The sequence below is a fragment of the Elephantulus edwardii genome, unplaced genomic scaffold (assembly GCF_000299155.1).
Source record: "Elephantulus edwardii isolate Elephantulus edwardi_28Jun2011 unplaced genomic scaffold, EleEdw1.0 scaffold00104, whole genome shotgun sequence".
Taxonomy (NCBI): domain Eukaryota; kingdom Metazoa; phylum Chordata; class Mammalia; order Macroscelidea; family Macroscelididae; genus Elephantulus; species Elephantulus edwardii.
This window is the reverse complement of record NW_006399854.1, coordinates 2,414,847-2,439,047: the sequence shown is the minus strand read 5'-3', so window position 1 is coordinate 2,439,047 and position 24,201 is coordinate 2,414,847. Positions and strand designations below refer to the sequence as shown.

Sequence of the window (24,201 nt, the reverse complement as noted above, 5' to 3'; positions counted from 1 at the left end):
TAGCCCATTCTTGGCTCTGGCTAGGGCAAGTTCAGAGCTATTGTACACAGCATCTCTATGGTATGTCAACAGCAGCAACAACTACTTAGGGAAGCAAAGTTGTGAATCAGCAGCATGTTGTTGTTATTGTTAGTTGCTGTCAAATGGATTCACATTCACGGAAACTGCATGAGTGTAGAGAAAAACTGCTTTGTAGAGTTCTGAGACCTTTCAGAAGCAGATTGATTGATTAGTCTATCTTCAGAGGTCAGAGGTACATCTGGGTAAGTGTGAATCACTAACCTTTTGGTTAATAATCTAGGACTTAGTCATTTTTGCCACTCAAGTACTTCAACATAGTGATGGTAATTTAAGACTTATTGATGGCTGATGTGAGTGAAGTCACCTTGAGATAGAAGGTGGAGTGGTAAGAGAACCTAGGATAGAACACCAGGGAAGGCAACAGCAAGAACCCTAGCTATGCTTTGTCCAACAGGTTTATTCCGTATTCTTTGCTAACATTGCAGTTTAAGGGTATACTTTCTTCTTTGATCTTATTCATTGTCCAACTTTCACATGCATATGAAGTAATTGAAAAGTTCCTGGCTTGGATCAGGTGCACCTTTAATCTTTAAAGTGACACCCTTGATCTTCAGCACTTCAAAGATGCCTTTAATAGCAGATTTGCCCAATGTAGCTCTTCTTTTGATTTCTTGACTGCTGCTTCCATGCAAGTAAAATGAAGTCTTTCACAATCCCAATCTTTTCTCCATCTATTGTGATCTTCTTTCTAAGTCCAGTTGTGAGGATTTGTGTCTCTAGGTGTGTGTTTCATGTTTAGGTGTATCCATATATTGCAAAGACCCAGAGCTGGGAGATGTTGTGATCTCCAAGTATTGCCAGGAGGTCATTGTGTCTGTGGCAAAGTGAGCAAGAATAATAGGAGAGGTGTCAGAGACATGAGTGTTTTAAAAAAATCTGTTGCAGGCCTACAATCTTTTTAGTTTTTGTAGAGGTTAGTTCCTTAATAAATTGTGCACGTAGCACTTTGGTATGCTTTCAAATATCATAAAAATTCAGAAGCCACATCCAGATGTTCCCATCTTGGTGGTGCTATGTGCCTGGCATCCAGCAAATAGAGCTGTGGCAGGGCTACTGCTGACAATTCTCTCGAGTTTTAGATCATTTCTTACTGTAGTCTAGTCTTTATTCTTCAGCTGCTTCCTCTTTGTTCTAAACAATCATTCAGAAATGTAGTTTTTGTATCTTTATAGATACAATTATAGATTCAGTTATAGCAAAGAATCCTATGCTAAGAATTCTTGTTAAGGAACTAACCTTTATAGAAAAATAAGGATTAGTGTCATGCAATAAATCTTTTTAAACACACTGGTGTCCCTGACTCCTGTCTTGTTCTCTTGTTCACTTGCTCCAGGCACATTGATTTCCTTACAATAGCTAGTAGTCATTACAGCTCCCAGCACTGGGCCTTTACATTGTTTATTCCTTCCCCTTCATGTGAGTTTCCTGTGAAAAGCTTCTCCAGGAAGCCTATCTTCATTTCTTCTTTTAAAGTGTAAACCTGTACTAACTCCACTGCCCCGGTCCTAATTCCTTTACTCTGCTCTGTACTTTTTCCTTACCCTTATTCTATGTAATTTCGTGATTTAGTATGTATTGTGTTGCCATGATATACTCCACTCCTGCTATAATACATTCTAGTTGTTCTGAGTCGGAAATGACTCTTGGCTGACCCTCCAGTGGGTTTTCAGAAGCTGTAAATCTCACAGGAGGAGATTTTTCAACCGTCTACTGCAGAGCAGTAGCACAGCTCCTTACCACAAGGCAAGTAGAGCTCTCTTATTAGAATATACGGTGGTTGTTGTGTGCTGTTGAGTTGGGACTTACTCTTAGCTCCAGAGGGTTTCAGAGTCTTTAAATCATAGGAGAGAAGTATACTCATCTTTCTTCTGAAAAGCAGCTAGTGGATTAGAATCATGTGCCTTTGAGTTGGCAGTACAAGTCCTTACCCACTAGGCCATCAGAGCTCCCTTATTAGAATATAGCAAGGGCTTTTTAATATATTCCATTCACTACTATTTCCCAAGTGCTAATAAGAGGGCCTCACACAGAGTTGATTCTTAATAAATAATAGATGAGTGAATGATATGTGGGTAAGGAATAAATCAATTCTGCTCTGTAGAACAGTCTAAAATGTTTTAACTGGGGTTGTCTCACAATCAAAGCAACAGATTACCTAGTCATTCTACCCAGTCACATCTCCTGAGTGATCTCAAAGCTCTGGAGAAATGACAAGTAGTTCTTGTTCATAAAAGGGCTAGAGAACATTGTCTAGAATATTCTGAAATAAGGCCCTGCTGTGTGGTAAGGGAAAACCAAGCTCCTGAACACTGTTGTCATGGTGATCCCAGGTAGTCTCATTCAAGGCAGAGAAATCTCAGCAAGACTGCCAGTATGGCTTACAGACCATCTGGATAAACATCAGGCAGAAGACAGGCATTCTTCCAGGTCCCTGGGGATGACTCCCAGGCTTTGTTCCTCTCAGCAGGGGCTGCAGAGAAAGGGAAAGAATGGCAGTGGGCTACCACCTTGGGAAGGCCTGCAGGCTTCTGCAGCCTGGTAATCTCTGCAGCCTGCCTGGTGGCATTGGCAAAACAAAATCTTTCACAGTGCTCCACCTAGTTGTGTTTTACATTAAAAAACGATAAATAAATGAAAACATAAAAATGTCAATTCTTACAGGAAATGTAAAGCCCAGAATTAAATATATATACAGAATTGTCTTTGTCTTAGTAGTCAATGAGGAGTCAGAAAAGAACAGTGGATAAAGAATAATGGGTTCTTTTTCGATACTGTTGTTGATACTAATGGATCTAATTAGAGTATGTTGTTGTTGTTGTTATGTGTCATTGAGTCACCTGTGACTCATAACAACCTTATGCACAAAAGCCCTAAGCCCTGCTCTGTCCTGTGCCAACCTTATTGTCTCTTACACACCCTATTACCTCAGTCAATGAATCAATCCATCTTAACCGAGGGTCTTTTTCTCTTGCGCTCTTCCTCCACCTTCCCAAGCATGATGTCCCTCTCCAAGGACTGGCCCCTCCTTGCAACAGGTCCAAAGTATGTCAGACGAAGCTTCAGAATCCTTGTCTCTAAGGGGCAGCCTGGTTTCATCCTCCCTACGATGAACCGGGTTGTTCTCTTAGCAGTCCATAGACATAGAGAAAATGTAGACATCCCATAGAAGGAAGGAAGCTCTGGTGGCCTAGTCCATAGGAAACTGAGCTTCTAACTCGAAGGTCGTATCTCTCTGGGAGTTCTTATCCACCAGCAGTGCAGACAGAGAAAGATGGGCAGTTTCCTCCTTTGAGTCAGCCATGGGTCTGTTTGTACTGTGCTTCACATGAGAAACATATGGCAAACTGCTTCATTCTCATCTGTCCTTAGGTCACGATGAGTCAAAATTGACTTGGTAGCCTGTGGTTGTGGGGTTTTGTTTTTAGTTTGGATACATGAGATTACATAAAGGCCCCTCTGTGTAATTGAAACACCCCAATAAAGGAATGAATCAGAAACTAAGCAATGACTTCTAGAATCCTTGCCACTTTGAGGCAGAAAAACCACCAATGTTCTCTTCCTAAGGTATTACTGGGTCACTTTTAAAAATAGCTAGACTAAGATAGATAGGTATGCAAAACACTGATTAATTGGGCCACAAAAGTAATTAGCCTTTTAGTTCAGGTGGCCTGTCTTCCAACATAGCCCTGGAAACAGATCTTTCTGTGCTAATGAGATTATGTGTTTCTCAAGCATTGACAAAAACACCTCCCCTAATGCAAGTTTGTTTTATTTCTTCTCTCCCTGTCCATCTGTCTGTCCGTGTGTGTGCCTCCCTGGCTCTGCTGTCTTCTGTGGGACGACAGAACCATCTGCTGCAGAATCCCAGGGGAAATGCAGCGTCTCTGAGGACGAGTTGATCACTGCCATTAAAGAAGCGAAGGGGCTATCATATGAAACCGCAGAGAGCCCACGGCCCACTGGCCAGGTGGCCGACAGACCCGGGGCCAAGGCCAGATCTGGACTGCCGACCATCCCCAGCCCCCTGGACCATGAGGCCAGCAGCGCAGAGTCAGGGGACTCAGAGATCGAGTTGGTGTCCGAGGACCCGCTGGCGGCCGATGATTCCCTGCCTTCGGGCTACGTGACCTTTGGCCACGTGGGCGGCCCACCACCCTCACCTGCCTCGCCGTCCATCCAGTACAGCATCCTCAGGGAGGAACGTGAGGCCGAGCTGGACAGCGAGCTCATCATTGAGTCGTGCGATGCCTCCTCGGCCTCAGAGGAGAGCCCCAAGAGGGAGCAGGACTCGCCCCCCATGAAGCCGGCTGCTCTGGACGCCATCCGAGAGGAGACCGCTGCCCGGGCCGAAGAGCGTGCCCCCACCCGGCGGGGCCATGTGGGGCCTGACCCCTCAGCTGTCCCCAGGCCCGACCCTGAGCTACCTTCCAGGGACCAAGCCGTGGCCGAGGGGCTCGCGTCGCAGCCGAGACCCATGCAAGCCGAGAGTTGCAGCCCCAGCTCTGCAGCTGCTAAGGCCTCTGGGCCTCGAGTGCCTGGCGCAGCACCCCCTCTGCTCTTCCTAAATAAGCAAAAAGGTAACGTAAACTTTCCTGTCCTTGTGTGTTCTCTCCCTGGGAGCTCAAGGTAGTCCGCTGAGACTGCTGCAGGGCTGGGCAAGCGGCTGACTAGAGAACATGTCCAAGGGCAGTGGGGAGGTTCGGGAGACCTCAGCTTTGCAGCTGCAACTCCTGGGCAGAACCACGTGCCCTCGGCCGCGCTCAGTCATCATGGGCGGCTGTGTGCCCTGTCAGGCCTGCCTTTCATTCCAAGGCAGGGCTTCCTCGTTTGGGTGGTTTTCTTGTTCCTGGCCAGGCTCACTTCCATTTCTTTCCCGGCTCAGTAATGGGAGTGGGCATTAACATCATCATTAACATGTTCCATTTTGCCAACCCACCACCCTGAACCCACCCCCAACATCCTGCACCGCACCTAACTGCAGAAAAGTAGTAAGAATCACATAGGTCGTTCTATTTTTGATGGTGGGTGAAAGCTTAATTTCCTGTAGTGATCACCTGGGCAGAACTTTAAACAGACCCTAAAAGCACATCTTTGTTCAAGTCCCCTTTTAACTATTGCCCCTACTATCTGCTTTTTAAAGATATTTTGCCTTTGGGGCTACATGATTTAAAGGTCCAACCTCCTTCCTGTGTGTATGCTAACTTCAGTGATGTTAGTAGCAATTAAAGTGCTTCATATAAAAATAGAGGAAGAAATGGTTCTCAATATAGATCGGAAGCTAGCTTCTAAATTCTTTAAAATGAATGCATTAGGATGAGGGTGGGTGCCTACAGGAGTGCAACAAGAAGATAATCCAACTTAGTGGTTGCTGAAGATTTTGATAAGTAGTATTATATGGGGGCTCGGAGCTGATTGTGGACTTCCCACATAGCATTCTTGAGCACTGAGTACATGAGATGAAGGATATTTGACAGAGAGTCAACACCAGGGATGTGTGTTTGTCAGATGACTATTAACAATTTACTTGGGTTCTTTTGTCACCACTCTGAATGCAGTGGGAAAGTCCTTAAGTCTGCACAGTGCCAGAGGCCACAGCCCTATGAACAGCCTACTATCCCCTGCTGGTCACGGAGAAGCTGAGCTTGAGTCATGCTAATCAGGTGTTCGTAGCACTTACTGTACTAGACCCAGGTCTCCGTTTCATTCAAGTATTCCTGTCAAGGACCTCTCCAGAGTACTGAAGAGCAACAACATTAGGCTGAAGACTAAGGTGCGCCGATGCTATGTCTCAGAGAGCTGGACAGTGGCTAGGGATGATAGAAAGAGAATTGACGCCTTTGAGCTGTGGTGTTGGAGAAGAGTGTTGAGTATACCATGGACTGCTAGGAGAACAAACAGATTTGTCCTGGAGAGGGGGAAGCCAGGCTGCTCCTTGGAGTCAAGGATTCTGAAGCTTCGTCTGACATATTTTGGGAATGTTGCAAGGAGGGACTGGTCCTTGGAGAGGGACATCATGTTTGGGAGAGTGGAGGGACGGTGCAGGAGAGGAAGACCTACAATGAGATGGATCGATTCTGTTATTGAGGTGGTGAGAGTGAGTGTGTCGGAGATGGTGAGGTTGGCATAGGATAGAGTAGGGTTTAGGGCTCTTGTACATAGGATTGCTGTGAGTTGCAAGCGACTCGACAGCACATAGCAACAGAAACATTCCTGAAATAATAACCAAGTGAACCAAGCTGTTTAAATATATTTATTCTCAAAGTAAATAAATTGGAGACTTAAAGAGGAAATGGAATGTTGGAGGCCCATTGCTCCCAAACCAAATAAATTCTGGAGACAAGTGAATTGTAAGGACTGACTGGTCACGGATGGACGTGAAGGCTTCTGTTGTGGTCAAATCAGGTGTCATTCAGATCTCTGTGCAAGTTTCTCCATATAACTTGGACCTCTGCTGCTTCCAAGTTTAGAAGTTAGAGGAGAGAGTAGCAGTCATTTCAAAAGATTGAAGCACATCAGGGTGAATGGCCTCTGATTCACACTATACTCAGGGGTCCTTTGAAGTCCAGTCTCCCTCAGAAATTCACTGCTAAGAGCATTAGCTGTGAGAAGTCTGAAAGGCCATACTGGGGCAGCTGAGTACTGGAGGTCCTGGGTGTGTGACTCAGCACAGGGCTCAGGATATTTGAGCTCTGAGCTTCCTTCTGGCCTCACCTGCTGCATCCCAGCAGGTGAGAGAGAAGCAGTGTTGTCTAGCCTCCCCCAGGATGTTCTTAATCACTGTCAGAGGACAGCAGGATTGCACTAAAGTCAAGCAAGCGTGACTCCTTCAGCAGTGAGGTCAGGGCAGCTTCTGTGGTTTCCTGCTTCTGTGGAAGCCTCTGGCAGTAGAAATGCATTTGGGTTTATGTGTTCAGAAGTATGCTCGTCCCTCTGGGCTTTGAGCTGTCCTGCTAATGCTGGGCTAAATTTCAGAAGAGTCAGAGATATTTAGAATGTTGTTATTATGTGCTGTCCAGTTGGAACTGATTGTTCTGGCAAATATTTGATGACTTTGTAACATGCACTGTCAAGGAGCATCAAGTTTACTGGTGCACAAGATCTATTTTGGGACCTTTTTTGTTTTCCTTTAGAGATCTATGTTGTTGTTGCACTGGGCTTAAACTGTGATTCTTCTTAATTTTTCAGTTTTTCTCTTTCTGAGCTTCTGCTTATAGTTCTGCTTTCTGATCAGCCTGCTGTAGATTCTGAAAGTTAAATTTTTATTTAGAACAGCTAACATGCTCGGTTAGAGTCCACCTAGAGGTACTTTAAAAGAAGGACTTCATAATATACTGCTGAAAACCTCACCAGAGCATGTCACATATGGGACCCTTCTGATAAACATGGGGTTGTCAACAGTCAGTCAATTCAAAAGCAACTGATTTGGATTTTAGTTCTGATAGGAACATCTGAATGAAAAGCAAATAAAACTCGAATATTCAGTGTGACTCACCAGGCTAGGTATGTAATATTTCTCAAACATATTTGATTTCCAATTCCTTTTTATGCTTGCCTCAAGTTTCATCTTCTAGGGAATGGACTATAGGAAATTGTTGTCTCTTTCAAATCACTTACATTTCCTGTGGTCTGCAACACAAAAACACAGTGACGGAACCAGCCATTTCAATAATATACAAGAGCTTGTTAGACACAGAGGATTGCAGACTCCAATCTAGACCAGCTGTATCAGAATCTGCATTCTCACAGGATCTCCTAGGGATCGATTTCTCTGCAAGACAGGGATTTCTGTGAGCAGCAGTCATTTTTACATTCATGATGAAACTATCTGAGCTAGATCACTGACCAGCTCTTTCAACATTAGTAAGAAAATAATGTGTCTTCATGCTAATAAATTCAAACTGTACAAGATAGTAATAAAGAAAAAGTTGAAGTTCTCCTACTCCTTACTGCCATTCCTAAAATCCACAGGATTTGTTGCTTCTTTTTTGTTGTATCCTTCCAGGAATCTTCTTGAAGGCATAGTTTGGTTGTGTTTTTTTTTTTTAATTTCATATATTCTTTTGTAACCTGTTTCATTTAACGGTAGAATTATCTCTAAACAGAGCATCTTCTAGGGTACTTGTGATAAATGAAATGCAAGTTTGTGCTCCATCCCAGTACCAGAGCTGTACAATCAGAATAGCCCATAGCATAAATTTATATTTTTAATAAGTACATTGAAGTCTGAAGATTTTGCTTCTGAGCCACATGAGCTAAGCATCTGTAAAGGAAGCAAAGGTAGTACAGGAAAACCCAGTCTGACCTCTGCTAATTCCAGAAAGGAGAACTGCTCCCACCCCAACAACCCAGTACCAAAGTAATGGTGCCCCCTCTGCTCCTGCTCCTAATTCTGCTAATCACTGGGTCCAGTATTCAGTACAGACAACTCACAGATGTGACTTTACACAGTTGTGGGGTTTACTAGGAAATAGGGTAGTGAGTGGAGGAGGCAGATGTTATCACACAGCGAAATTCCAGGTTTAGTGATCAGCAGCTCTTAAGTCAGATTAACAGCAAGACACAGTTCCTCAATTAGTTCAGACAGCTTCTCAGTCAACAAGTCCAGGTTTAGTTCTGTAACAGAAATGCAAGAAGCCTTTGTTTTCCTCACTCTTCCAGCAAGTGACATCTTAGAACAGTCACAAATCAGCTCATCCTTCCATCATCCAGCTCTGGCTTTATCTTTGCATTTATCTCAAAGGCCTTGTCAGGCTATGTCTTATCATGATCTCTCCACAATCTGGCTGTTTCTTTCTCTCTACTATGTTGCTCTCATGGCATTAATGATTAGAAAATGCTGATCAGTGGTGAACCATTTATCTGCAGTAGAAGCAGCTGGAGACCACACTGCCCAAGGGAGCTAAGGGTGGTGGGTGGAGCCTCAAAGTCTTATTTTACTTACACATTTCCACCTGGTCACGTGGTCCAGTCTAAGGCAATGGATAGATAAGTAAAAAAATCTTACCACCACAATGGAAAATATCTCTATATATTCCCATTCCAAAAAAAAAGGTGACCGAAGTGTGGAAATTATTGAACGGTATCACTTATATGACAAGCAAGCAAGATCCTGCTGAAGATCATCCTAAAATGGACCAGCACATCAGCAGAGAATGGATGTGCAGGCTGGGGAAGCCACAGATTGGGAAAAAAATATTTGGTGATGACATGTCAGGTAAGGGTCTTATATCTAGAATTTATAAAATACTTGAGCACCACAACAAGATAAAGGTAAATAACCCAATTGAAAAATGTGCACAGGATATGAACAGACACTTCACCAAAGAAGACATTCAGATGACAAACAAACATAAGAAGAAATGGTCAAAATCCCTAGCTCTAAGAGAGATGCAAATCAAAACAACTATGAGATATCATCTCACCCCAGTAAGAATAGCAAAATTTAGCAGAACAGCAAACATCAAATACTGGCAAGGTTGTGGAGAAACTGGAACTCTTATTCACTGTTGGTGGGAGTGTAAAATGGTGCAACCACTATGCAAGGCTGTAATGGCGCTTTCTCAAAAAGTTGGAAATAATCATAAGATTACGGAATGAGGGTTGCAGAGTGGATTATATTTGGGGTGAGAGTGGGGTTGGGGGGGTGTGCGGGGGGGCGTATTGTGTACCAATGAAGGAGTTTTTCTTTTGCTTTTCAAGGAGAGGAGCAAATGGGGGGGGGGGGTGGGGTGGGCAGGGAGAAAAGTGCAACAGTAAATGAATGGAATTCCAAAATCTCTGTAGATGTTCATTGAAATAAAAAATAAATAAATAAAAAATTTTTTTAAAAAGTTGGAAATATATATACCATTCGACCCAGCAATTCCACTACTGGGAATATACCCCAAAGAGACCATAACTGACATCCAAGCAGATATATGCACACCCATGTTTATTGCAGCTTTGTTCACAATAGCAAGGAGTTAGAGACAACCCAGGTGCCCATCAATAAACAAATGGATAGAGAAGCTGTGGTGTATTCACACAGTGGAATACTATGCTGCATTGAAAAATAAGGAACTCATGTATTACTCAAAATGGGTGACCCTGAAGGACATTATGCTGAGTGAAATATCTCAGTCACGAAAGGACAAATATAGTGCTACTGTTGTAAACTGGGACTCACATCAGAGTTGAGGGGAGACTGAGAAAGAAGGAATAAATAATGTATATTGCATTGAAACACATGAGGGAGTGAATTGTTTAAAAATGATATATGATTAGGCATTATTATCAGGATTGGAGTCCAGAATGAAGGCTGCACAGTGGAGTGGACCTGGGGGGAGGGATTGCATAAAAATGAAAGAATTTTTCTTTTACTTTTCAAAGGGAAGAGTGAATTGGGAGAGTCAGATGGGTTGGGAGAAAAAAATGCAACAATGAATGAATGAATGGAAATCCAAAGTCTCTGTAAATGTTCATTAACTTTAATTTTAAAAAAAAGAAGAAGAAGAGGCCTTGGCACTAGGGACATCATAGATGAATCTTGGCTGAAAGCAGAGAGTCTTTCTGTGTTTCATTGGCTATACAAACATATTTGACTGTGTGGATCACAACAAATTGTGAGAAGAATAGGATTCTCAGAACACGTAATTATACTCATGCAAAACCTATACTTTGACCAGGAAACAGTAGTCAGAACAGAGCAGGAAAACACTGCATGGTTCAGGATCAGGAAAGGTGTGCATCAGAGATGCATTCTATCTCCATACCTTTCCAATTTATATGCAAAACATTTCATTCAGGAAGCTGGACTTTATTAAGATAAATGTGGCATCAGGAATAGAAAACTCATCAACAACCTGTGTTATGCAGCAGACATAACCTTGCTTGCTGAAATTGAGAACATGAAGTGTTCAAGGACTGTAGTCTTCAATATGGAGTAAAGCTCAACATCAAGAAAACAAACTCTGACCACTGGGCTATTTGACAGCTTCATGATAGATGGAGAAGAGATTCAGATTGTTAACAACTTCAGCTTGCTTGGTTCCACAGTCAGCACTCTTGGCTCTAGCAATCAGGAAATAAAAAAAAAAAACACCACCCAAATTGCATTGGGAGTGGTGGCTGTCAGGAACTTTTCCAGAGTATTGAAGAGCAATGATGCCAGTCTGGAGATTAAGGTGTGCCTGACCCAGGTCATGGTCTTTGCTATTACTTGCTATGCATCAGAGAGCTGGGCAGTGACTAAAGATGATAGAAGAACTGATGCCTTCGAGTTGTGATTCTGGAGAAGAGTCTTGGACATACCATGGGCTGCCAGGAGAACAAGCAGGTCAGTCCTGGAGAGAGTGAAACCAGGCTGCTCCCTAGAGGCAAGGATTTTGAAGCTCTGTCTCACGTACTTTGGGTACATGGGCAGGAGGTGCAAGTCCCTGGAGAAGAACATTGTGCTTGGAAGGACAGTGCAGGAAAGGAAGTCCTCTAACCCTAACTCCATGACTGGAGAAGTGAGATTTGAGTCTATTGGAGAAGATGAGATTGGCTCAGCATAGAGCAATTTTCAGAGCTGATGTACATAGGATTGCTGTGAGTTGCAGGCAACTCAACATCGGATAACAACCACTACCACAACGTCCTAGTCTTGTAGTAAAAAAGCAGATGACAAGCCAACAGTAACAACAACAAAACGCTATTGTGAGCATCCCTTAGACATATTATTCTTAGTTGTCATCTAATGAAAAGGACATCATATTTGGAAAGGTGGAGTGTCAGCGGAGGAGAGAAAGACTGTCACATCATAGATTGACACAGTGTAACAGTGGGCTTAATGGATGATGTGGATGGCACAGGATAGGGCAGAGTTCAGGTCTGCTGTTCACAGGGTCACTATGAGTCATGGTCAGCTCAATGGCACATAACAATAACAACAGTTGTCTCTGATCCATAATAATCTTTTGTATAACAATACAAAATCTTTTTTGAGCCTTTATATTTTTATTAAAAATCTTTTAGAAAGACAGAATTTACACAAGTAAGGAATACAGTGATTGTAAGCTTAGAAATAATGCAATTAGAATTATCCATTTAAGAACAAACAAAAAATCCCTATGCATCAGCAAAATTCGTAAATTCTGATATATTCTAGACACGAAAAATAGATGCCAGACTTTAAGCCAGTGTGGGTTAAAGAGTTCTTTCTAGTTATTTGCGCCATTTTCAAGTTTCTCTCGAAACTGGGAACAGTCTGAGATACTGCTCAGTCTTGGTCATCTTCATAATTACTAGTATGTTTTAGTTCATTGAGTGGCTCTTATGTAGTGCCTTCCAGTGAAGCATGTTCGTCCTCCAACTCTCTATTAAACTGTATTTTATTGTAATCCATAATACATAAATCAGATGATTTTTAGAAGTAGGCTACCAGGTCTTTTTTCCTAGTATTTCTCAGCCCAGAAGCTCCACTGAACTCTGTCCTGCATGAGTGACTCTGCTGATATTTAAAATACAATTACGTTTCTTCCAACATTCTAGCAATGCACAAGCCACCGTAGCATAACATTCTGGTACGTGGATAGTGGCCCTATGCATATAGTGAGTTTTACTTATGGTATCTCAGGGGCACTCAGCTGTTAGAATTCTGGTTAAAGAGGTACCTGCCTTGTATGCCGGGAGAGAGGCCTCTGCATCTGGCTCCCTGGCAGCCTACTCTCTGTGGACATCACCTGGTATGGCAGTCTTCTTGTATCAGAGAAAATCTTCTCTTTTCCTGATTTCACATGCAAGCAAGATTTTACTGAAGATTATCCAAAAATGACTGGAACAGCACATCAACAGAGAACTACCAGAAGTCCAGGCTGGGTTTAGAAGAGGTCGTGGTACTAAGGATATTGTAGCTGATGTTAGATGGATCTTGGCTGAAAGCAGGGAATACCAGAGGAATGTCTATCTGTGTTTCGTTGACTATGCAAAGGCATTTGACTGTGTAGATCATAACAAACTGTGGCTGACTCTGAGAAGAATGGGAATCCCAGAACACTTGATCGTTCTAATGCGAAACTTATACTTGGACCAGGAGGCATTCGTCAGAACAGAGCAAGGGAACACTGCATGGTTCAAAATTGGGAAGGGCGTATGCCAGGGATGCATCCTATCTCCATACCTTTTCAACCTATATGCAGAACAGATTATCTGGGAGGCTGGGCTCTATGAGGAGAAATGTGGGGTCAAGATTGGTGGACGAATTATCAACAATCTGCGTTATGCGGATGACACAACCCTGCTTGCTGAAACTGAGGAGGACCTGAAGCGCCTGTTGCAGAGGGTCAAGGACTGCAGCCTACAATATGGATTGAGGTTCAGTGTCAAGAAGACAAAGATTCTCACCACTGGACCAATCGGCAGCATCAGGATGGATGGTGAAGAGATTGAGATTGTACACAGCTTTAGTTTGCTTGGCTCCACAGTCAACAGTCTTGGCACCAGCAGCCAGGAAATTAAAAGGCGCATTGCCATGGGAAAGTCTGCTGTTAGGGACCTCTCGAAAGTACTGAAGAGCAATGGTGTCTCTCTGGAGACTAAGGTGCGTCTGATACAGGCCATGATCTTTGCAATCACGTGTTATGCATCAGAGAGTTGGACAATGACCAAGGAGGATAGAAGGAGAATTGATGCCTTTGAGCTGTGGTGCTGGAGAAGAGTATTGAGAATACCATGGACTGCTAGGAAAACAAACAGATTTGTCCTGGAAAGGGTTAAACCGGGTGGCTCCTTGGAGGCAAGGATTCTGAGGCTCCGTCTAACTTACTTTGGACATGTTGTGAGGAGAGACCGGTCCTTAGAGAGGGACATCATGCTTGGGTGGGTGAAGGGACGGAGCAGGAGAGGAAGGCCCTCTATGAGGTGGATTGATTCAGTGACTGGGATAATTGGGATGGGAGTGTCAGAGACAGTGCGATTGGCACAGGGCAGAGCGGAGTTTAGGGCTGTTGTACATAGGGTCGCTATGAGTTGCAAGCGACTCAACGGCACATAACAACAACAACAACTTCCTGATTTGCATTAAGACTTCCAGCTTGAGGGCTTCTCAAGTTAATAATATTTTTCAAACAGTTTAGATGGAGTTTTTTCTGCCACCATTATTAAATGAGACATTACTTCTGTACTAAAAATATTTCCATGAAAACCAAAGTGTGTGTGTGTGTGTGTGTGTGTGTGTGTGTATAAATAAATGTAATCATACTCTAGTCCATGTAATTGAATTCCTAAAACAAGCTTTAAGATTCTTGGAAAGTCTCTTCTTTTCATGATGCAGATATCAGAATCAGCCATTGGACCTATACCTCTTCCTCTTATTCTGTTGGTGTTGTATTAGTGCCATCTTTCAACAACGTGGCCCAGGATTCAGCTGGATAAAGTCAGGTTCCTGTGTGGATGCATGCCCTGTAAATACGTAGAGGGAGACATTGACTCTTACATCTTAGACTAAAGAAGTACAGCCAGAAGGCTTTTTAAAAGCTGACATGGCAACACTTCATCTCACATACTTTGCACATATTATCAGGAGGAGCATGTCCCTGAAAAAAAACATGTACTTGGTAATGTAGAGGGCTGGCATAACAGAGGAAAACTCTCAGTTAGGTAGATGAATACAGTGGTTGTAAAGGTGGGCTCCAGCACAGCAGTCATTGTGAGGTTGGCACAGGATTGGGCATGGTTTCACTCTGTTTTATGTAGAGTCTTTGTGAGTCAGAACTGCCTATAGAGCACTTAAGGACAAGGTGCTTTTATGAGACTTTGCTCGGCGACGGAAGGTGTCTTTTGGTATAGTCTCACAGTAACCAACTCAGTTCACTAGCTTTTGCTTTCAAAGCAGTCACAAGGCTAGCACTGTTTGAGACCCCTTACTAAGCTATGATTTTAAATGGTGGTCAGGGCACTGGAGAAGTTTCCTGCTCATCTTTGTTGATTTACTTTAGTTGTTGTTGTTGTTTTGTGCCGTCAAGTCGCCTGACTCATAGCTACCCTGTGTACAACACTCCTAAACCCTGCTCTATCCTGTGCCAATTTTATTGTCTCCGACACACCTACAACCATTACCACAGTCACTGAATCAATTTGTCTCATCAAGGGTCTTCCTTTCTTGTATTGTCCTTCCACCTTCCCAAGCATGACATCCCTCTCCAAGGACTGGTCTGTCCTTGCAACATGTCCAAAGTATGTTAGACAAAGCTTCAGAATTTTTGCCTCCAAGAAGCAGCCGGCTCTCACCCTCTCCAGGATGAACCTGTTTATTCTAGCAGTCCATGGTATATATTCAATATTCTCTAGCTCCACAGCTCAAAGGTGTTATTTCTCCTTCTGTTATCCCTAGTCATTGTCCAGCTTCCTGATACTAGCAAGTAATTGCAAAGACTATGGCCTGGATCAGGTGTACCTTAGTCTCCAGACTGATAGTGTTGCTCTTTAATACTTAAATCTTGGCCCTCAAACTAAAACCTGTTGTTGTTGAGAGGATTCTAACTCCTTAATATAGAATAATGCTTCCCTGTAGAGTTTTCAAGGTGCTACCTATTTGCAGAAGCAGACTCCCATGTCTCCATCTCACATAGCACCTTTTGGGTTTGAACTGTAGACCTTTTGGTTTACAGTCAAGCACTTCACCACTGCACCACTGGGCTCACGGGTGATTAACAGTAGTTACTATTATTAGAGACAGATATCTGTGACACTTTATCTGCAGGGTATGTATACATTCAGAATTATAGGTTACTGTATGTATACTGAATGTTTACTGAATCTATACATTCAAAATTATAGGTTACTATGTTGTTGTTGTTAAGTGCCGTCAAGTCATAGATGACTCATAGTGACCCTATGAATGAAAGACCTGAACACTTGTATAACTGTGGTCATTTCTCCATGTTCATAGAGTTTCCAGAGGCAAGCCATTTTGGAAGTGGATACTACTCCTGCCAAACACAGTCCACCATGGGTAACCATTATCGCATTTGGCACATCAGTGTCACAGTGTTTAGCATCACAGCAACCATGACTTACCTCTGTACAGAAGTTCACAGACCAGTGCTATACCACTTAGAAGAATGTTTGACAAAAAAAACAATTTAAACCAGGCCTGAGGGTCATAGGCCTGATGGCCCTAATGGGTTTTTAGATAGGAGACCTTATCACATTGCCTCACTCCCCTTAGCAGTCAATATTCCACTCTACTGCTCACCAGTCCCTACTTGCTCACCAACAAACTTCTGTAGAACCAGCTCCTGTAGATGAATTTCAAACTGGTGTCCAGTGCCCGTAGATTACTGTAGTTCTCTAATATGTCAGTGCTGATTCTTGGAGGGCAGTACAAACCTCAACTCTATAATGAATTTGACCTAGGCATAAACTGTGACATAGACTAACTTCTAAAAAAAGGAAATTCAGGTCAACTTTGAACTAGCCTCAGTAATCCAGTTCACAGATGGCAAACATATGGGTGCTTCTAGGAAATGATGATACTATTTAAGTGGTGAGCCCAATTCCTTTCCAAGCAACTTTTTTTTCCCACATAGATCAGTACTTACTGATGTGATATTGGGACTTGGGGAGATATAATTCACATCCTTATAATTCTTAAAAAATAAAATGACTCTAAGAAGTCTCCACCCCTTGCAAATGCTGATCTCATTGTCTGCTAAAGTCTGGGAGGGACACTTGAAGAGGTTGTCTCTGTATTTCTAGATTCTATCTTTCTGACTCTGAAAGACACTCAGTGAATACAGAATGACATGAATTTCACCCGACGTTATTCTAGCCCAGCCAAAGCTAGTCTTTACCAGTTTGTTCATTTACCTATCTTCATCTCCTAAGGCATACTGTTGTTGAATACCATCAAGTCAGAGCTGACCCATAGCTGACCTTATGGCAGATTTTCAGAGGCAGTAAATCTCATAGGAGATTGCCCATCCTTCTCCAGCAGAGTAGCTGGTAGCCTCAAACTGCATGCCTTTAGGATTGCAGCACAACGTTTTACTACTAGGCCACTGGAGCTCAAGGCATAGATGACCTGTGATAGGGAGTTTTCATAACATAATCTGTAGGGAATTGCACTGCTAACTTAAAGGCTGAGCCTCTTTAAGGGTTTAAATCCATCTCTGTGTGAGTATAGCCTCTGAAACCTAGTTCTGACTCAGCAGCTATGAGTTTGAGTTTGAGGGACATAGCAGTGACCAGCACAAATAGAGATTCTATCCCTTATTGGTATTATATTCCGGTAGGGCTGAGATGATGAGGACTGCATTGGTACAGATGAAGGAAAGAATTGTTTAAAAGGAATATGTGATTAGACATTATTTGATGACAACAGAATAAGAGGTGCATTGCAAAGTGGACTAGGAGTGGGCGAGGGAGGAAATGGTGCAACAATGAATGAATACTGTAAAAAAAATGAATGGGGAGAAAAAGAAAATAATAAAAAAAGAAAATATTAATGGAACAACTATAAAGTATGATTATTTTATTAGAATAAAATGAATGAGAGAAGATGCCGGGGAGGGCGGCGTGTATGATACTTAGGAAAGTCTGAGAAAGTTTTCCAAGGAGTCCTGGTAGAAAGTTTTCCAAGAGCCTGAAGTAGAAAACATCTGGGAATATCATCTAGAAACTGACAAAAGATTGATGTGACTGAAATGTAGTGGGCAAAAGGAAGAGTGGAAGGAAACAAGGTTGGAAGACTGACAGAGCCAACCTTACAAAGCTTTTTAAACCATGGAGCAGAGTTTGAACTTTATTTCAAGCACAGGAAGAGCCCACTCAAAGGTTTTTTAAATTGTAAGTGACATGGCTTGCGTTATGTTATATGTAAAGATCATATTGGCTGCTATAAAAACAGAGCAAAGAAGGAGAGTGTAGATGCAGGAAAAACATTGGAAATTATTATAGTGAAGGTAGCTTGAAGAGAGTGGTAGCTGGGAGTGGAGATGTGTAAGAATGGAGGGGAAGTAGCTTACTAGAATTTACTGATGCACTGGATCATTGGTTATACGGTTACTTTATTCTCAAGACCTCTTGATTTATATTTCCATTTTCATCTCCAAGATGTTAACAAATAAGTACAAAACTTTAAAATGAGTAACAAATACCCAAATTTTGCTGCTATTTTATTAGTAATTGAACTCACTATGTTTGTGTCTACTGTTGGGAAATCATTCCATGGTCTTCACAACTACTTGTTATGCATCAGAAAGCCGGACGTGTCTCTAGCTGATCAAATCCACCAGCTCTTCAGAAGGATGGGCAGTCTCCTCCCATTAAGATGCACAGCCTCAGAAACCCGATCATTGCCTAGTTGATGGTGAGTTTGAGGGCTGAGTGGATGATCTGCCTCTGCCAGGTAAAGCACCCTCATAAAATATTGATCTAGGGTCTTTCTTTCTCCTTGTAGAAATGGGAATGTGTCAAGAGTAGATTAGGGAGCACTTGTGGTTTCTTGTTGTTGTTAGGTGCCATCGAGTTGAGGACAACCCATAGCAACCCTATGGAAAACAGATCCAATCCCTGTCCTACCCTGTCCTGTCTTCACTCTTGAACCCATTGCTGAATTTAATGTGTCAATCCATCTGGCAGATGGTCTTTCCTTGTGGCTTAGGGGTAGGGAATTGGGCTTCCAATGTGAAGGCATGCATTTCAAATCCACCAGCTGCTCTGCAGTAGAAAGGTGGACAATATCTTTCTGTGTGATGTGTTGCTTTTGATGTGTGCCATCAAGTTAGAACCAACCCTGAGCTGACCATCTAGTGATTTTTCAGAGGCAGTAAATTACATGAGAGGAGATTGCCCATCCTTCTCCTGTAGAGCAGCTGGTGGATTAGAACCTCATACCTTTGGGATTGCAGCACAGCTTTGTACCAATAGGCCAACAGACCTATCTCCCATGTGAAAACCCATTGGAGGGTCAGCTGTAGGTGGTTTCCAAATCAATGGTACACAACAACTACATGAGGGAACTCTGGTGGCCTAGTGGTAAGAAACTACACAGTTATCCCAAAGGCATGCCATTCTAATCCACCAGATGCTCTGTGGGAGGAAGATTGGTAATCATTTATTGCCTCAGAAGATGCATTGGAGAGTCAGATGTGTGTTGATTTGTACTCAACAGCACACCGCAACAGTGATGTAGGACATACTGTGTAGGGCTGTTAACTGAAAGGTGCATGTCTACTAGCTGATCTTCAGGAGAAAGATGGGCAAATTCTTCCCATAATAGTTTACAGGATTGGAAACTCAAAGGAGGTTTGCTTTGAATTTAGAATTGGCTCAGTGGGGGTGGATTTGGTTTTAACTTGAGGATCTCTCTCTTTTTAGACTTTTTTTTTAAAAAAAAAACAACACCAAAATTTTTATTTTATATTGGTTTACTTACAAAGTTCATATACATTCTTTTTCACACCAGATCTTTCCCCTTTCCTTTACCCACCTCTCCTTCCACCCATCAAATTGTGTGACCCTATTATTTTTTAAGACAATTTTTTCATAATGTGGTTGGTGGACCGTATACATCAGAAAGCATTTATTAAAATGTAGACTTGTAGGAGCTCTTGTGGTGTAGTCTCTGAGGAGTTGTACTGCTAATCCAAAAATGACACCTCTCTTCAGTTTTGAATTGGTCACTGAGTTTGAGGGAGAAAGACGGTCATTCTCCTCTCACGTGATTTGACGCCTCTGAAGACCTGATGGAGTGCCAGCTTTGAGTAAATTCAGACTCAACAGCATTGAGTTTGAGGGGCTTTTTGAGTGTTTGTTTGTTTTGGTTTTTTGAGGCCCAATACCAGGCTCTTTTAGACTTGCATTTAAAGGGTTTTTGAGGTCCACTTCAGGCTCTCAGTGAAAGGCTGAAGACATTACTTTGTTACCTAGTTCTCTAGTGAATCCGAGGCACACTAGGATTTGGTAGTGTATGGAAATGTGTCTTGCTAATATCTCCAAACCCTCAGGGTAATCCGGTAGATTTTGCCTCAGCTTTTCTTAGGGCCAGAGCCAGGTTTGTGAAAGATGAGTTTTGTGGTTTGTTTTTTGTTTTGTTGTTTTGGGGATTTTTGTTTGGTTTTGGACTTGGAAGTTAGCTAAAATGGTTCATATAGCATTTACTATGAATTGAACTGTCAACTCACAGAATGCCCCTTCCTCATAGAAGAAGAGAAGAGAGTAAGCGTACTCTTGCCTTGCCAGAATCTACCAGTCCAATCTGGATAATGGCACATAACTTCATGAAACCTCCAAATCAATCAAGGGCCCTCAAAGGTTGTTGTTGTTTAATGCCGTCGAGTCGTAGACGACTCATAGTGACCCTATGAACGAACGGCCTGAGCACTGTTCGTACATAGAGTTTCCGGAGGCAAGCCATTTCGAAAGTGGATGCCGCTCCTGCTTCCAGGCTTGTTTTAGTCGGGAAGCTCCAGCCAACACTGTCCACCATGGGTACCCATTACCATGATCCCAAAGGTTAGAATAGAATAGACACCAGCCGTTTACTTCCCTCGTAGTTTGGTACCTCCTAGATCGTCAGGGGCCTCTGTACATAGGTAGGAGAATTCAAGCCACAGGAAGGAGACAAAAACAGGGATTAGGAAGCTTGATCTTACTCCACATGAGCAAAAATTCTGCTACCAGTAATAAATAACTGATTAGAGCTGCATATTCTCATAAATACAGGATTCTTACCTCTTTCATTTGGCAGGTAGGTGCCTCTCTCTCTCTTCATAATTCTGGCAAGCCTGAAATCTTGGGGGATTAACTGCACACAAAGCATTTGCACAAGCAGAAATGTGTTCCAAAGCCCTATTTATCTTGCTTCCAAATTCACTATTGTTTACCTCTCATAGATCTTCAGGATATTTATTTTATGTCTAAAAATGCAGAAAAAACCAAGGGAGGCTGAGAGCGGCATTCATCTTCATTTTCTCCATTTACTGTTTAAGATCTGTTGCCATCCAGTGGTTGTGATGAAAATATCTAGCCTCTCCTTTTTCACCTCATCTCAAACCACTGTGGCTTAAAATTTACATCCAAATCTCTTTGGTGTGCTGTAAGAAAATATGTCTGAATTAGTTTACCAGATCCACAGTTTTAGTCTACCTGGACCTTTATGAGCTGGGTCATCATTTAAATCACTACGTAAACTTTCCTAGAATAAACATGAGCTTTTAAAAATAATGCTAAAAAAGGATAACTTAATTTTTTCCAGAATTCATTTTAGGGATGACTGTTGTCTTCTACCAAAGCATAAAATATGTAGCTATTTAGAATTTGTGAACCACAGATTTCTACTACTTGGAATTTTTGGATCAACATCTTCATTTTAAATTGAAATAAAGGGCTGAGGTGAGCTATTCAAGGAATATCATTGCAGTGGTAGGGCCATTTGAAAGAAAATCTCAGTCTTGTGTTCTTTTCCAACCTATTTAATTTCCAAGGGGTTGACTTGCATATGTTGTTCCTGTTAGGTCCTGTTGAGTCATTTTCAACTTATAGCGCAGCAGAATGAAATACTGCCGAATCATGCACCATCCACGGAATCACTGCTGTGTGGCAGCAACTGTGTCAGTCCATCTCATTGAGGGCCTTCCTTTTTAATCACTGACCCTCCCCTTTACCAAGTATGATGTTGTAAAGAGTGCATCCAGTTCTGGGGAATATAGCCCCCACTAACTCCACAAGAAGGATCCGTCCCCAAGCCTAATATCCACAACACAAAACTGATTCCCATAAGGTAATTCAGATATCCCTCCATGCTTCTCTATCTACTTATCATTCTCTATCTTATATCATTCATCCCTCCCAGAGCTCTCGCTGTTCTGCTAGTGGGTCCGCTAATCTGTTGCAATGGCCACACAGAACTCACCATATTCATTATTACGAGATTTATTAGGAAAGTTAACAGATTGATTCTATGCAGTTTCTCAGGCATGCTCACAGACTCTTTGACACCATTGTCCAGGCAGCATTAGTCCAGTGTGACAAAGTTCTCTTTGTTCTACCAATCACTTCCCGCCAAGTCCTCTAGCAAGCTTGGCTCTAACTCTAGTTCTGTGGGACACAGTTTCTGGTCAGCTCTATCTCATGGTGGTCTCTGGTTCACTGCTGCTGCTGCTGTCATCATCCAGGTCCTGGTCTGACTGGTATACAATTTGAACTGGGTTCTCTGATTCTTCTTTTTTTTGCTGGTATTGAGAATATAACTTTAAATTTGATCAATATAAATCTGGTAGGATGTCAAAACTGACTGTTCCTTTGTTAGAAATCTATACACCCTATTTATCAACATGCCCAAAGTATGTGACAAATAGGGTGTACAGATTTCTAATAAGGAAATGGTCCGTGAAGGGATAAGACAGGAGAGGAAGACCCTAGATGAGATAGATTGACACAGGGACTGGGGTAATAGGAGTAGGTGTGTTGGAGACAGTCAGATGACTCAGTGTAGGGGATTCTGAGTTATTTTGCATAGGATCACTATGAATTGCAGGTGACTTGACAGCACATAACAACAATGACACCCTATTTGTTTGTCCCCACCTAAAGGTGCTGTTCACCTCATTCATATCATTAGCATCGTTCCACCCAGCCATGTGGAAAAAGTTAACGCCAACGGGCTATGAAAGCCATTTTGAACAATAAACCTACTGCACCACAGATGTCTCTCTCCAGGCTCTGATGGCCTCTCTGTTAACATGCCCAAAGTATGTAAGATAAGTCTTATCACTCCTGCCTTTATGAAGCATTCAGCTATACTTCTTCCAGGACAGATTTGTTTGCTGTTTGAGAATTTGTGTTACAGTTAATTTTCTTCATTGACACCACATTTCAAAAATAAAAATTCTTCTTGTCTTCCTTATTCATTGTCCAACTTTCATACACATAGGAGGCAGTTGAAAATAGTATAGTTTATACCAGGACACCCTAGTCTTCAGTGTGACATACTCACTCTTTAGCACTTTACAAAGGTTCTTTACAGCAGATTTGCCCAATGAAATATACCTTTTTTTTTTTTTTTTACTTCTTTCATGGACATTGATTGTGGATCCAAGTGATAGAAAATCCTTGATAGCTTAGTTCTTTCCTTATGATGTTATTTATTTGTTTACTTGTGGAGATTTTTGTTTTATATATGTCAAGGATTATAAGCATATTTAAATTTTTTATCTTAGATTTACTTATAACTTTAAGATTTCACGTTTGTTATCAAATACTTATTGATGTAAGTAGGAGTTTTATAATAGCATACAATATGCACAGCTTATTCCAGTGTGGGAGTGGCCAATCAGCTGGAAGTTCAGGCTAATCACCCAAAAAGTGCTTATTTTTAGCTGAGCCAGCTGATGGTTGGATACTTTTTTTTCAAAGCCATTATTTTCTCCAATGTTTTAAAGTAAAGAAAATTATAAACTAAGACCATATGATTTTGATTAAGTAAAATGACCGTATGCCAAGTTGTACCTTTTCTTTTCTTCCTCTTCCCTTTGTTGAGATCAACACTTTCAAGTCCTGTCCTATTGGGGGAAAAAAAGAATCCTAAAGAAATTTTGTGTAGGTTTCAGATATTCCATTGAGATGTGCTGTTGTTCCAAATCCAAAGAAATTTTTACTTTAATTATAAAACGTCACATGGTTTACATCCTAGTTACCATGGAGACTGGGGATTTTCCTGGAGTCTGCTAAGAAATGAAAGCAAAGAAAACAAAAAGCAAACCAGTTGTCATAGATTGAATTCAGACTCATGGCAACCTCCTATTAACAGAGGATTACAACCCCATAGCATTTTCTTAACCATAATCTTCACAGAAATAGATCAGCAGGCCTTTCTTCTGCAGTGTCGATGGGTGGGTTATAGCAGCCCAATTTTATGTTAGCCAATGATTGCAAACTGTCTGTGCTGCCAAGAGGACCTTTGGAGACTACCACAATGGGTAAAATCTTAGGAAGATCTGTAGATGGTGAAGTGGGAATGCTTTTCAGGTGTCAGTGTTGCTTTTGCCTTTAGAATGGGATAAAGATTATTCACCTCAACTCTAAATTTTCCCTCTTCCGTTCATACTGTTTGCTGTTGCAATTTATATGAGTGCTTATTTTGCAAAAGCCTTGTCTCTC

At 42.0% G+C, this 24,201-nt stretch overlaps 1 protein-coding gene across 1 annotated transcript in view; it reads left to right on the top strand.

The window, feature by feature from the left end:
* Positions 1-24,201, top strand: part of RTN1 (reticulon 1) — a 317,220-nt gene that overhangs the window by 195,968 nt on the left and 97,051 nt on the right. Inside the window, exon 3 of the mRNA XM_006891774.1 lies at positions 3,927-4,658. Within this exon, the coding sequence (XP_006891836.1) occupies positions 3,927-4,658 (732 nt within the window). The remainder of the gene's footprint in view (positions 1-3,926; positions 4,659-24,201) is intronic.